Here is a 14,568-nt window from a genome sequence, read left to right as displayed (position 1 = left end):
GTCACCAGAAGAGTCCTGGTAGAACAACTAAATCTTTGGACATATTAGAGCCAATCTGGAGGGAAGCAAATTCTAATTCCTCCCTGAAAGTGCCTAGCCATTAATACCAAAACCAAGGTGTTAACTTGACTACCTTAGATGATTTTGAAGACAAAGATGATTTCTCAGAAACTGCCAATTCATAAAGAGGTTTTGGGTGTGATAATACATTTCTTGTGCTAGCTATGTCCTTGTGCCAACTGTCAGAACATGTCCGCTGTATACTAGAAATTATCTCTTTCACTGGCTTGCGCGTGGTGATTTACCGTTAGAAAATAAGTGTAAAATTCTTTGTGTGGCTATAGCTCCATAGGCTTACAGATGGCACAGGATAGAAGACAGTAAGGAATCCAACCCCTTGCTCTCAACAAACATGTTCAGAAGTTGAACGCAGGGATTAGCCTAGATACTCCCTACAATATTACATCAACATCATGTTTGCATGGTTACTCCCAGTCCCAGAACAAACAGTAAGGAAATAGTGAATCAGACCACAGAGGTTTCCAGAAACCTGAGCAGACAGACTGACTGAGGTGCTTGTGCAATGAATAAAAGTACTGTCACTTCTCTCCAGCCAAACTCACGCAGTAATTTACTCAATGTTGCGTGAAGCACCTGTAAAAGTTTCAACATGAGGGCTTTTATCATTCTGCTAGAGGCTGGAAGTTGAAAAAGTATTCTATCGTCTGAACACACAGTACATCCAAGAAGGATTTTTGCTTCAGGACAGATAATTCCACAATTAACTGAAACCTGTGCTTTCTCAGCTGAGCCATGTCTGCATCCCTACTTCATTGTAGGTCAAGGGCTGTTATCCTGATTTGGGTCATCTATTAGAAGTAAGGAGGATTTCCCCAGAGAAGGTATTGATGAAAGATGGAGGTCTAGAACCAACTGCACTAGACATTGAAGTGTTTCCATTGCATTAACAGGTATTCTGAGGTGAGTCGAAATTCCTTCAAATCATAATATGCAAAAAGATAAAAAGATATGTGAAAATATTAAAAACAAAAAGATAAATCTTTTTCATTCCGTGAAATTACTTAAGATATCCCTGGTTTTACTTCATGGCTTTTAATGGACTATTGTCAGAGGGCTATAATCTGTGCTACCCCAACTTTTTTATTTACATATTTATTCTCTAGTGGATCAAGCATAACAGATTCAGCAGCTCCCATCCTGCATGACTTAAGCTCAGAGAAAGTAAAAGCAGCTGTAATCTGTACCTTTCAGGTATGAAACACTTCCTCTAAAATTAAAAAGACAACAGAAAACAAACAAAAAGAACCCCCTTTATCTCTGTGCGGAGATAAATCTATCTGTGAAGGTAACACGCGTAATGAGAGAGGAAAAGGTGCCAGCAGACAGGTGTGACCTGGCTTTCTGAGCTATACCTTTATCTAACTGGGTGGGGACACAAAAGAAACAAAATCTTTCCGTTTAGCTGTGTCATTATGGGGTGAGGCACCCTGGCTTTGGTGCACTGAAACTCTGACAGTGGGTACAGTCATGCTCTCCCACTAGCTTCAGTTGCCACATCTCCTTCCCAGCTTCTCAAATGTCCTCACTTTCCCCAGCTTTCCTCATCGCTGGAAAGTGGTTATGTATCCAGAAAGGCACGTCCCTCTATCTCCTTCCAGCATACCAGCGCGTTACGGTACTGCAATTTATCGCTCGCATCTTTCCCCTCATCCCCTTTGGTCATCTGACGGTCTGGGCAATTTGATTCAAGAGACGAAATCCAGCTTTCCGGTATGCACTCACTGCTCCCGCTGGCTCCAGGAGAATTTGTGTGTGCGGTACTAAATGAAGATTTGCTCAAAGGAATTTAGCAAGACAGCTTGTCACGTAATACATATGCAACTCCGTCTGTGACAGAAAGTATGCCCGTTAATAGTTTTCAGAAAGAGGAATTTAGTTTATAGCTCTTTCCAAAGAGCAAATAAAACATTTGGGTGCACAGCGAATAAAACCGTGTAATTTCATTTACTGCAACTTCTAGGATAAGATAATGGTTTATCTATTGGTGATTAGAAGCCATTCTGCAAATACTTTACTGAATTTAGCATGAATTACCTGCAGAAAAGTCAAAAAAGAAGCACAGTGGTGCGCGAGACACTGTCAGCGGGGAAGCTTTAGTCCTACAGTCGTGAAACGTGGTGCTTAGCACCCGTCGTGAGCTGAGAGTCAAATCCAATAGCTTACAGATATGAAATATTTTGCAAACATCAAATAAAATATTTCACAAACAGACCGTGGTTTGAATATTGTTCCAAAGTATTTGGGCAATACTTTGAAATGTATCTATTCAAAGACAAGTGGGAGTTTTCAACTTTTCACTAACTCCAGTGGGCCAGCTCCAGCATAAGTATTGTTTTTATCTGTTTATACCAAGGGAGTACAAAAATTCTAACACTTAATATGTTTAGCAAAGCAATGCTATAGCTGGAAGCAGCACAAAGGACATAAGGCTTCTCTGTGCTATCCGGGGATTAAAATTGGCAAACGTGTTTCACTAGCCTGCTTTTCCAACAGAGTCGCAGAGCAGAAAACAAGAGAGGCACTTACTGCACCGAGGTATCTCCCTCTCTGAATGAAGGCTTGCTCCTTACGGAGCGCTTCGTGGTGTCAGGGTGAGACCTCACGCGGTGACATGTCCACCACCTCCCTGGGCGACTGCCGGAGCGCCGCGGAGGCTCTACAGTCTGGTGGAGACCGACCTCCTAAAATAAAACCTGACTCGTGGGCTAGTGCAAGGACAGCTTTCTGTCTTGCCTGGGGTACGTAGCCAGGCTTAGCCCGCACCTACGAAGATTTCTAACCACCTCTTCCTACAGCCCCATTAGCACAGCTAACGTGTTGTAAATGCGGTTTTATGAATCACTCCCTGAAGCTTTTCGGATGTCACTGAAGGGTCACGGTAACAGAAAATAGGGACCATATGGCTTTCTCACAACGGCTTCCGCTCCTCAGCCCAGAAGAGCAGAGCTGAGACCAACCCCAAACCCTCCAGCGTTTCACAGCCCTCACAGCCCCCGGGGAGCTGGAGCGGGGCTCAGGGCACGACTTGTTGCCCGTGCTTGTGTCTAAGCTGCCTCCTGCAGCAGGAGCTCCTGGACTGACTTTAATGGTACTTATATGTGGCTCTGTACGAGATGTGGGCTGCCTCCAAACCCCGGATTACAGCTCTGCAGCATAGCCTCTCATGTACCCCTCCTTGAAAGTCTTCCCCCGCAGCCGACAGGTAAAGGATCATTAATGGGATAATAATCCTGGTAATGGGATCTGGGCAGCTGCAGCCAAAAACTCACCCTCTGCTGGCACTTAGAAGGGATTTTCAATAATCTGGAATACAGGTTGAATTTTCTATGTATAAATACCGGATGCAGCAATGTGATTAATGACAAAGTTATCTCCTGTGATGAAACAGGGAAGTTTGGTCCAGAGCCAGGGCTGGCAGGTGAGGGGAGCTGAAGCTCGGCCAGGGAGAAGGGCCATTACAGCTCCTTCTCCCCTGAGCTTGCAGGTCTGACCAAGCACCACTCAGGTCTCAGCTCTTTTTTTAGGCTTTGCCAGTCAGGTTTAAGTCAAATCTCTGTTAGTCCAGCCCAGCATTAGCGGTCAGAGGTGGTGGTACAAGAGATGCTATGGAGAGGCACTACAGAGAGAAACCCTCAGGAAAAACCCAACCCCGAGTGAAGTGTTTCAGAAACTCCTGATGATCTTTTCCTAAGATAGATCAGGCACCTCACATCTGGTCCCATAGCAGAGAAAGAGGATGTCACAGCAATAGCCTGGAGACAGAGAGACTGTCACACCGAGGACCGCCCTTCCCAGACTAGCAATGCGACATGCCCTCTGGTGAGAAACCCGTGCAATAAACCAGAAAAATCCCCACATTTTGAGCACTCCCAGATTCACCGGGCCGCTGTTAGGACCGGTGATCTTTTTCCCATTTGGTGGAAGACTTAAGGCCAGCCTCTAGCCAGAGGGAGACAAGTCCTTCGGCTGAGCTGGCGTGGCATGAGGCTGTTTCGTACATCCACATCGCTCTGTCCCTGGGGCTCCGCATCCTCCTCTCTCACTGGTCTTCCCCGCGGCATCTGCCGAGCCACTTCCTACGTACAAAGAGCTTTCCACCAGCTCTCATCTTTCCTTTGCGACCGTAGAGCCTCCCTCATCCTCCTCGGCTGCAAACACCTCCTTTGTGGCTCTGCCACACCAGGGCAACAGCCCCCAGCCCCAAAAATGGCCTGGCGTGGACCAAAGCTTCTTCCTTGGCCACGCTTCTCGTCTGGTGGCACGGGAGAAGCTGAAGTAGGACATGAAAAAACCTGTTTGCCAGAGTTGCCAAAGGTAAGTCTGTTTTGCTTCCTTGTTTGCGGCGCCTTGACGAGGTCAGGTCGAAGCATCTGGCAATGAGTGACTAACTCAAGGCCGCCTTGTGAGTCAGCAGCGCAGCCTGGCAGGGCTCAGGAATGCTGATTGCCGGGTCTTGCAGTCACCACTAGATCATGCTTTCTCTGTGGTTGCCCTAGCAAAGCTCTCACGGGTGAGTACAGTGCAGAAATATCTCCCGTAATGAGGATTTCCCACTGCAATTCTTGGCAAAGCTGAATTGCTGCAGATTTATGAGCCTCCGTTCAGATCTTCTCTAATTCCTCTTTTGAAACCCCATTACCTCCATCTGTGTTGCCTTTTGCATCAGTCAGCCATTTTTACTTGATGGGCTGTTTTTGTGTTTGTTTTGTTTCTTGCAAACTCTGATAGAATTTCACCAACTGAATTTTGTAGACTCCTTCATTACTCACATCTTGTGTGCAAACAAATGCAGCCTGCGTAAGGAAAAACCACAAATCAGCACAATTTTGTTTTTCTAAGAAAGCAGAGAAGTTCTGAGTTCTACCCAAAGCAAAGCAGTTTCATTGCAAAAAGCAGTAACAACTAAGAAAGATGGCAGTACTACATCCAAACGATTCAGACACATTGCCCAGAAAATCTTTTTCCAGTCCCAGAACTGATTTTTTTGCAGCTTCCATTTCAATTGCATTCAATGACTGAAGGTCAAATTCAGCCTCAGTCCCAAATGACGAAGAGTGACCAAACTTAAGCCTAGCAGGGCTGCTGTGGGCCTCCATGTCCTCTCCAGAGGTGACTAAGGTCCAGTGAGAGTTTGCAGAGGGCCAGTGGATAATCATTTTGCCTTTATAAATCATGTCGTATGGGCAAGAGATGGATGAACAAGTGTGTAGGCAGACATCCTCGCAAATGAGCAACACCCAGGACCATTCTCTGTGGGTAAGGCCAGCTGGGATGGAGCAGCCCACACCCATTATATTCAAGTCCCTTTACTTCTAAAGCAGAGTCTTTACTGGGAAGCAGATCTCGACTGTGCTAGCTCCCAAATCCACTGGAAGAGCATTAGTCCCCGCGGGCCAGGCACTGTTTAACAAATGAGCAGTGTTGATGACCGGGGGCCAGCGGCTGCAAGCGTCCTTGTCACCGTCTAAGTAATTAATACAGGAGGAGGGGGTCGTTCCACAAAACACCAGCCTCATCTGTGCACTGGGCTAGGGCGTTATACAACGCTATATACATGCACAGGGCTCGTTCTTATCCCTTCCTTGCAGGTCAGTGCCCTCTCCTCTGCGCCAGCAGAATTGCTTACATGATCTGGGGGCTAAGTCGGATCATTTCAGCGACCAGCACTGATCTTAATAAGCACATGCGATGGCACACCCGAGAGGGCGGTGAGCTGAAGTGGGGTGGTGCAGGTGAGGGCTGAAGCGGAGGGGCAAATTTCCCAGTGTCAGCCAAATATTGTATTTCTTTTAAAAAAATCTTTACTTTATTGAATTACTGCCTATTTTTAGAACTTGCAGGATTTGGTCTATTCATCCAGCAAGTTACATATTTTTTTACTTATGAGAGATGCTGACATCTAGAATAAAAGAAAAAATTATGATGTGATCACTTTTGAATTAATTTTGTCTGGTGACATGACTTTTCTGAAGTGTTTTTGTCACCAGACGTTACATTGTAAAAATATTCTTGGTCATTTCAGATTATGTGGAAGCTTTGACCTTTGATCATGGCAACTTTAAACCCCCTTGGCAAAGAAGATACTTCTTTTTTTTTTTCCTTTTCCAATTTACAGCAAAACAGTCTGAACACAAAAGCTCCATTCCAGAATCTTTTAGCCAGATTTGATAATGAATTATAGAAATCCATTTCTTTCAAAACAGAACAAAAAATATAGTAGAGGTTTTGTCATGTGTTTTAATAGTAAATGTGATTTATGATAACTATCAGAAAAAATAATGTCATCTAATGGTCACAGGAGATCACTCAGCACTCTGCAGTGCTGCTACTAGTTGTCATCCCTTTTGGGAAGAAATAGCAAGTCGAGACTGATGTTGACACCCCAGCCGAAAAAGCTCTCTTTGAAGATGGCTGTGTAGCAGTACCACCATTGTACCCCTTTGATTACACCCTCGTGTTGCAACCACATGATCATTTGATTCCTTCAGAAAGCACAGCTTAACTAATGCATTTTTCTGTATGCCACGTGAGTTTTGATTGCTTATCTGTTATATTTCTTATGTGTGGGGAAGGGGAGGGACACGTTTCACAAGTAGTGCCACTTTACTTCATGGATGCAGTCACAAATCCAGCTTGAAAATGTCCAATATGATGTATGAATGCATTTTCTTCCTCAAGGATGGCTCCCAGGCACAACAAGCCTGCTGAAGGTTGCTTTCACTCCATAGTAGCAGGCATTGTGTGGCTCCTACTGATTTGCTATCTTTGTGTGACTGCTTTTTAGGCCCAGCTTTTCTCTTCCCCTGCTCCTCAGGGTACGGGAGCTACAGGAACCGATTCCAGCCAGCCTTGCACACCACCAGCCCCACTGGAAGTAGTGGTGAAGCCTGGTGGTTTTGCAAAGCTTTGGTCCTTCTCCCTGTCTCTTCTTCCCATGGGTGAAGGAGAACTAGCATTACGGATAACCAGGACTGGGAATGCAGTATTGGAGAAGAAATCTTGCCTTTGCCCTTCAAGCACATAGCAGCGTAATCAGCTCTGGGTACATCCTTTCTATCCAGCTCATGCAGAGCATCAAGACTTTCACACTTGAACAAATTAAAGAAGTTAGTCAGAAGCCATCTACAGGCTCATCTAATAGAAGCTGGATCCTAACTGTGTCCCAATCTGGATTCAGGACAAGACATAGGATAGAAACAGTTTAGATTTTAAGTCAGCATAACCTAAGAAGCCCCAGCTAGCAGCGTTCCTCCTGCAGCTGAGGAGTCAATTACTCAGCAGCCTTATGTTGGCACAGCCTTGAAGTCTGTCATATGATATAGCCCAGCATGAGAACAGTGTCAGGCTGCTCACAAGAGTCACAGGCTGGCCACCCTGGCTTAGAAAAATTGGTTTCCATCAGTGCCTTTTGAGCAGACATCCATCCCCCTCCTCTGGGAGTCTGTGCTGATATTGTCAGCAATGAGATGCTGTTATTCTGCCTTAGGGAAGTAGCAAGAGTCCTGGTTGCACCAAAATAGTGTAAGCTGTTCCCTGCGAGATGCATCAACTGCATATTGGTGTGAAACCACACTTCTGTCATTCGGCCTTCCATTTTTTTGCATTCCCCCAAAAGCCAGTGCACTTTAAAGCTCCATACATGGATACTACCAAATTAGACTTGTATGTCAGCAGTACAATGACCTGTTCCCCATTATACAAGGTTTTTGTCAACTGTTGTCTAGACTAAAGCAATGCCATGTATATGAGCAAGAAGTCATGAGCCCTCAGGAAATTCCAGCAAGTACAGAAGGCGGTGACACTCCTTCTCACCAGCACAGACTAGGACAAGTACCCTCTTTCAGTGTTTTCATACAATGCTGAGTCCAGCCCAAGTCTCTTGTCTCCAAAGCACCCAGTGGCCTGAGTCCCAAATTCACCTAAAGTTCCTGTGTGAAGACTGTGACGACCAGCTTTGCTCCTCACTTGGAAGAGAACTTCCCATAATGACAAACCTCATCTTACGGGAACTGCCCCAGAAACTATGAACAGTACAAGCCTGCATCTTTTGTACCAAGTGCAAGACCTCTGCTTTAAGCCTCATTTTTTTACTGTACTGAAGGTCAAACAATGATTTTGGTAAGCCAGGGAGGTCCTCTTATCCCTCATCTGCTGTAGGTAAATGCACGGCAGCCCTTTCCACGTGGAAAGCTAACCTTAGCAGCGGTCGGTGTTGTTCCAAGCAGGGCTCAGGCAGGCAGAAGTCAGCAGACCTCCAGTATCCAGCAGCCTCTCCGTGGATTAAAAGCAGGTAAGAGCGTGGTCTTAACTGCCTTTGTTCACAAGCGGTAGCAACCTTCTGATTTAGACTCCGGATATTCTGATCCGTATTCAAATACTTGTAATGTTAAAGTGTGGTGACAAAGCTTTTTTCACATGTGCTCCTGCATATGTCAATGCATCTGTGACCAAAAGACACAAGCAAAGGTAACCACTTACAATCTGAAAATTGTTTGCTGCAGGAAGAAGAATCCATTCAGGGATGTTAAAACAGTTTTAGATTGTTACCTATAAGGGAAGTGCTCTTTTCTCTTTCTAAAACCCTCTTTCTAATCTGGCCCAGTCCTATGGAGACTCCCAAAATACATCCTCATATTATCCCTACTATTAAAGGGGAAGGGGCAGTTCCGAGAATTGATCACAGAGTCATCAGGACCTCATGTTTGCTGAATTAATTTCCCCTACTCAAAGCTGTAGTATCATGTTCTATAGGTGGATGGGCTTTCAATATGTAGCAAAGGAATAAACATCAGCATAATTTTTGATCAAAGAAAAAAAGTACTTCCTGCTCCTTGATTTTGTGTTTGTATTGTGTATTTTTCCTCCACGGTCTCAAAAGACAGACGTCAACTGAAGCCACAAGTGTAGCTGAAGATACTATTCTTAGGATGGGGATTCCTCCATACTAGTTACTTTAATCAATATGAGATAGATAGCCAATTTGAGAGAGAGAGAGAGAGAGAGAGAGAGAGAGAGATGTGAGGGACCAACAGCCAAAACCCATAAATCTTTGCATTTCAAGAACTCCAAAGGCTTGAGCAAGCAAAATGGCAGTCAAGTGTCATTCCCTTCAAATAATCTTTGAACTATAACCACCATGCAGGAAGATATATTTCATAATATAAAAGATAAACAGTGATATAAAAGGCAGATAGGGACATGCAGAAGAGCAGCAGAAATGGCTTTTCCAGGGGTAGTTCTGTCCACAAATTGTTATGCTTTCAGCTGTACAACCTGTGCTTCACAACACAATATAGTATTTCATGACCAAGAGGCACTAGATTTTATTCAGATCCCTCCTGTACCTCCATTGAAAAGGAGGCCTTGACAGACAGAAGTAAACATTATCCCATCACTAAAGCTGTTTAGTAAAGCTTGGATTCTGTAGATGAAGAAGCATTGGCAGGAAATGTCGTTACGAGTCGGGCTCAAGTCTGCCAGTTTTATACCATGGTCACTGGACAGGGACAATCTCCTCCGGCACAGCAGGGGTTACCAGGCTTCTTCACTACTTAGCACAGATTAGGAAAACAACCTAAGACTAAAGAAACCAGTTGAGAATAAACGCCCTGGTGGTAAGACACTGAAGGTCAAATTCTGAGCCTAGTCTATAGCTCTATTGTATTTGGATATCAAAGCAGATAGCTGAAGTATGCATGAGTATGCATTCAGTCATTAATAAGGGGTTACTGTAGTACATTTTCTCCTGATCCTTTTTTTCTCCTCAGCTCAGTACTTTCAGCCGTGGTGAGGTCCCCAGAAAGGTTACGCTGATGTAGAATGATAAAGTCGCACTTAGATAAAGATGATGAGGCTTTCCAAAGAGCTCAGTTTCCATATGGGCTCATACATGAAACAATCCAAACTTTGCTGAGACCTCGCCCAGAAACGCTAGCTAAACCCAGTCTCTAAGAGTTGCCGAGTTCTGTGTACTAACAAAAGGACAACTATAAGGGCCTGATTAAAAAAACAAGGCAAGTCCCAGTTGTTCCAGACTATCAGAAGTTAGTGAAGCGGCCGTGATTAAAAGCTACATTGGCTTTGCAGGATGACTAGCAGCACCACCGATGAGGCAAGCGTTGAAACTGGCCACAGCATAGGCTTTCTATCCTCTCTGCTTGAGAGGCATATGAACCATTGCTTTTGGGGAAATGCACAAATAGGTTGTTTTTCTCTGAGCTACAAAGCTTGTGGTTAAACCACACTGAGCTGAAAATGTAAAAATCTCACAAGCCTGCAAAATGCTTTTCACTGTCACATGTAGAATTAGCAACAGTATTTATGAGGGGGGGCTGAACAGATAAAATCTGATGTTGTGTGCGCTGATTATTTCCGCCCTTGAACAAAACTTCCCAGGCCCTTATGCTTCAGGCATCTCTGCTAGAGTTGAGAGCAAGTCTTTTACATCTGCGTTAAGCTGCAGAAAAGTCTCTCTACTTCAAGAGCTCAAGCAGACTTTCCTGGTTTTAACCAAACCTGGATATTGCGCCTAATAGACAACACCACCTCTCTATTTATCCAGATATTTTTAATGTCTTAGAAGCAGTCATCCATATTATTAGGTGTTTTATAATTAAAATACACAAAAGAACAGGATTAACTGGCAGAACATGAGCAGCTACCTACCAAACAAAAACAGACAGGGCAAAATACCGCATTTAATAATATTACTAATAATGAAAAATTACTTTGGATTTAACCATGCACAGCTTATTTCCCAACCTTTTATCAAAGGGCGAAGGGTTTTTAGCATGCACTAATAGTCAACAAATTGGGCTTCGGGAGACTGAAAAAGCGTTGTCATACGCACGCTCAAATGATCTTTCTTTCAAACTAGCAGACAGTGAATACTAACCTCTCTGCCATTAATGTGTTCACCCATCCCTTATTTGAGGTTCTTCCTAATTCCTTTGATTTCTCCCTGAAGGTGATAATCCACTCTTTAATTTAAGAGTCATGTCTTATTGCATTCATTTTTGCATGAGCAAGAAGAAAGCTGAATCAATCAATCAAACCTGTGCAGAGCAATACTAAACACAGTACCTCTTGATTAAATCTAATTTTCAAAGTAGAATTCGGCCCAAAGAAAGTTAGCATTTCAATAATAATTAATCACAGCATTAAAAAAACAACTTGTCTTTTTATGTAGTTCTAAGACTGTGCTAAATTGCTCACCTTGAATCAAAGCCATAGATGTGGCTTTGTTTTTTGCCTGTTAAAATACGACCTTACTCCAGCCATCGCTTGTACATTTTAATCCATCTAAGGAGATGATGTACAAGGAAGAACCCTACAAAGCTTTGCCAATGGCTTCTGGTGAGTTTTGTTGTGATTTTTCAGTGTGTCGACTGAGCAGGGTAGCCCACCGTTTATAGGAGTTGCTCAGGAGAACCCTTACTGGAGGTCCCTGGAAATTTCCAGACAGGTTTCAAGAACCTCCACAATTTTATTTCACCAAACATGATTCAGTTATTTTCTCAATAGAAGAAGGTTGCCTTTGGGGAAACAATAAACATTACTGCAGGTTTGAAATATGTTGAAAGGCTGAACCTCTATCGCTTGCATGAGGAATACTGTAGACAGAGAAATTCTGAAGAGCCATCTCACATTCCCAGAAAGTATTTGATTAAGAATAGGCTGAAGTCCCATCCTCACATCCTAGCTTTTTCCTGTTTTCACAGTGACTAAGCCTGGTCTGAACTCAAAAGCAGCAGTAGAAAGTATATTTTCTTTTATAAACAAATCTCGGTAAATTGCAGAAACTTGTTAATACTACACAGAGAATAAAGCACTGTGAATTGTCTATCTGAGGGCAGTAGGAGTGCATTTGAGAGAAAAATATATGAGGTACATTTTCTAAAATGCGCCTTAAAATGAAGTTTTGTCTGCTGTTATTCCTATGATTCTATCTTCCGTGCTGGAAGGATGGTCACACTACCCCTGGCTGCAGTTGCAATGAGGCTGCCTGAGCAGAGCGACTGTTCGTTGAAGTTGCCTGGTTAGATTTTAACATTCAGCAGTAATGTCATTCAAAAATACAGGGCAAAACCCATCTCCATACTCTCAGTGCAGAGGCACTGTGCTCTCCAGGTGGACTCCTGCTTAGTAACTGAACAACCCCCTCCTGCGTCTCTAACTCACGTGCGCTGATCTTACCACAAGATTTTCTGTGGCAGATTTTACCTTGAATCACTTGTAGATCTGCAGTTCATGTCTGAAATGTGCTTGTTATAAAATTGTGACTGAATTACTTCAGTGAATAATTGTAGGTCTGAATTTTGTAATCCAGATGATTGAAATTTTCAACTGGGAATGTACCTTCTGCAATAAATCAAGTAACATTAATTTCTGCCGCATACATCTTTTGATCTACATTGATGCAGTTTCTTAAATTAACAAGTAGAGTGTGAATGTTAATTTTCCCACTGATTGTAATATTGCCAAGTTTTGCTTTGCTTTATCCGCAAGGATCGTAACATTTAATTTGAATAAGTAATCAAAACAAAGTCAATAGAAAATTCTGAACTGCCTTTTGGTGACCCAACATTTGAATTACATGTTTGCTTCCCATGAGTAAGTCACATGGGAATTCTCACAGACAAGTACTATGCTAGCAGAGCTCACATGATCACAGATTCATAGAAAATAAATACGAAAATATTACAGCCACAGTTAAACAGCAGTTCCTTTTGAATGCAAATGAAAATTTAGGGTATGTATTCACTCAAGTGAATACACTCTAGTCCTTGCTCATGCAAAAATCCATCCGTACTAACCAGAGGGCCAGTCCCATGTTAGAAATAGCACACAGTTGAAATAAGAAGTTTGCAGTGGTGGAAATGTTTTATGTAAGCCATCTGAGAAATGCTTAGCAGTAAGGAATGTATTTGTAAATGTCAGGAATGATGGAGTGTATTTCAAGATTAGGACCACAAATCAGGACCATAAATCAAGGATATCGACCAGTCCAGAGACCCACCACGGCTGCTCATACTCCAACATCTCCCAGAGCTCCTTCATGCCAGTGCTGTAGAAAAACTGTAGAAAAAGCTATGGGGTCAGAGTATAAATACACAGGCTGCTCAGAGGGGGATTTCATATCAAATGTTTCACAAAGGTTGATTTTGTAATTTATTCCAATGGAAACAGAGAGTATAAATTAATACAGAAGGCTTCTTCTCATCCTAACCCATATCGGTCTAATCCAATTTGCTAAATTGGGAAAAAGAGACAAACTCTCATTCTACCAGAGCAATTGTTCCCAACCTTTATTCAGCTTCGTGTTTGCCACTTGCTTCAGACCCAACACGATGTGTGTGGGCCCACAATATCTATGTCTATTCTAGCTGCACCAACTGGCCTAAGAAAAAGATACTATTTCTCTTCATAAAGTTTGTCTTGGCTATATCTTTACACTGCTGCAGCTACAGCAATGCTGCTACTAGCAACGTAAATGTATGTTCTACTTATTTGAACAAAAGCCAAACATGGGCAAGTCACAAATGCTTCAGATGCAATTAAGAAAGAGACCATGCAAAGATCGTGGAATAATTTAGGTTGCTGGGGATGTCTGGAGGTTTTCTAGTCCACCTCCCTGCTCAAAGCGGGGTCCTAGTGGATGTGAATAACTCAGATGGGTCCTGGGACTTTCAGGTTTCGTTATTCCTACAGTGGTTATGTGGTAATGCTTATTAAGTCTTTTAGGGTGTTTTCTCTCTCTCTTGAACTTATTGGTAGTCTCAGATACAAGTATTAAATGAAAATATCATTTAAGTATCTATAAGCAAGGCATAAATCATGCTATCTCCTGCTACATTTTCCAGTCTGAAGGATAAAACAAGATTTGTAAAAGAATAATAGGAATATAGGGCTTGCAAATATGGAATTTGGAGAACAGTTATACAACTGTATACGGTTTTAATCATGTCACTGCTGACACTACATGCACACAGTATTTCTTTGATGTGCCACTTTGGTCTAAGACATTCAAAAGGTGGGAAGATAAAACTACATCACTCATGTAATACATGCTTTACCTTCAAAGAACTATTGAGGCAGGATTTTTGTTTGTTATAATAAAAGTCATTCTCAGAGGAGATTAACTGTTAACTGCATCGTCATTTAATTATGTCGAACTTATTATGCTGAAGCTTTCAACAAACACTTTCAAGAAAATTATTGCTTAATCTAGTGAAACACTTTTACCTGTCATTTTTAATTTAAAAAAAAAAAAAGAAAGCATCTCTTTTCATAGTAAAGTCTGTATTTATTCTGGTGGAGGAGGGAGATGTCTTCTCTCTTTTCAAAACTTTTGTAGCTGGACTTTACCTTGAGCATATTTCAAAGCTGCCCTCAATGCCATTCCTTCCTTCAAAACCAATTGATTCACTGTGTAAACATTCCTGATGCACAAATACAGCCACGGGTCGTTTGCAGGAGGTCTGCAAA

At 42.7% G+C, this 14,568-nt stretch overlaps 1 protein-coding gene across 7 annotated transcripts in view; it reads left to right on the top strand.

Annotated features, from left to right (window-relative positions):
• Window positions 1–2,998: 2,998 nt before the first annotated feature.
• The window catches only part of RFX8 (regulatory factor X8), a 49,624-nt gene continuing 38,054 nt past the window's right edge, over window positions 2,999–14,568 (top strand). For 5 of the 7 annotated variants that reach the window (XM_075524457.1, XM_075524438.1, XM_075524429.1 and 2 more), the window contains exons 1-2: window positions 2,999–3,283; window positions 4,209–4,395. In XM_075524457.1, coding sequence (XP_075380572.1) covers window positions 4,288–4,395 — 108 coding nt within the window. In that variant the 5' untranslated portion in view covers window positions 2,999–3,283; window positions 4,209–4,287. The remainder of the gene's footprint in view (window positions 3,284–4,208; window positions 4,396–14,568) is intronic. The other 2 variants (XM_075524447.1, XM_075524420.1) reach the window with 1 other exon arrangement.

This window comes from Mycteria americana, chromosome 1, assembly GCF_035582795.1.
Source record: "Mycteria americana isolate JAX WOST 10 ecotype Jacksonville Zoo and Gardens chromosome 1, USCA_MyAme_1.0, whole genome shotgun sequence".
In the NCBI taxonomy this organism is placed as follows: Eukaryota; Metazoa; Chordata; class Aves; order Ciconiiformes; family Ciconiidae; genus Mycteria; species Mycteria americana.
The sequence above is the reverse complement of the archived record's forward strand: the minus strand, read 5'-3'. Positions and strand labels throughout refer to the sequence as shown.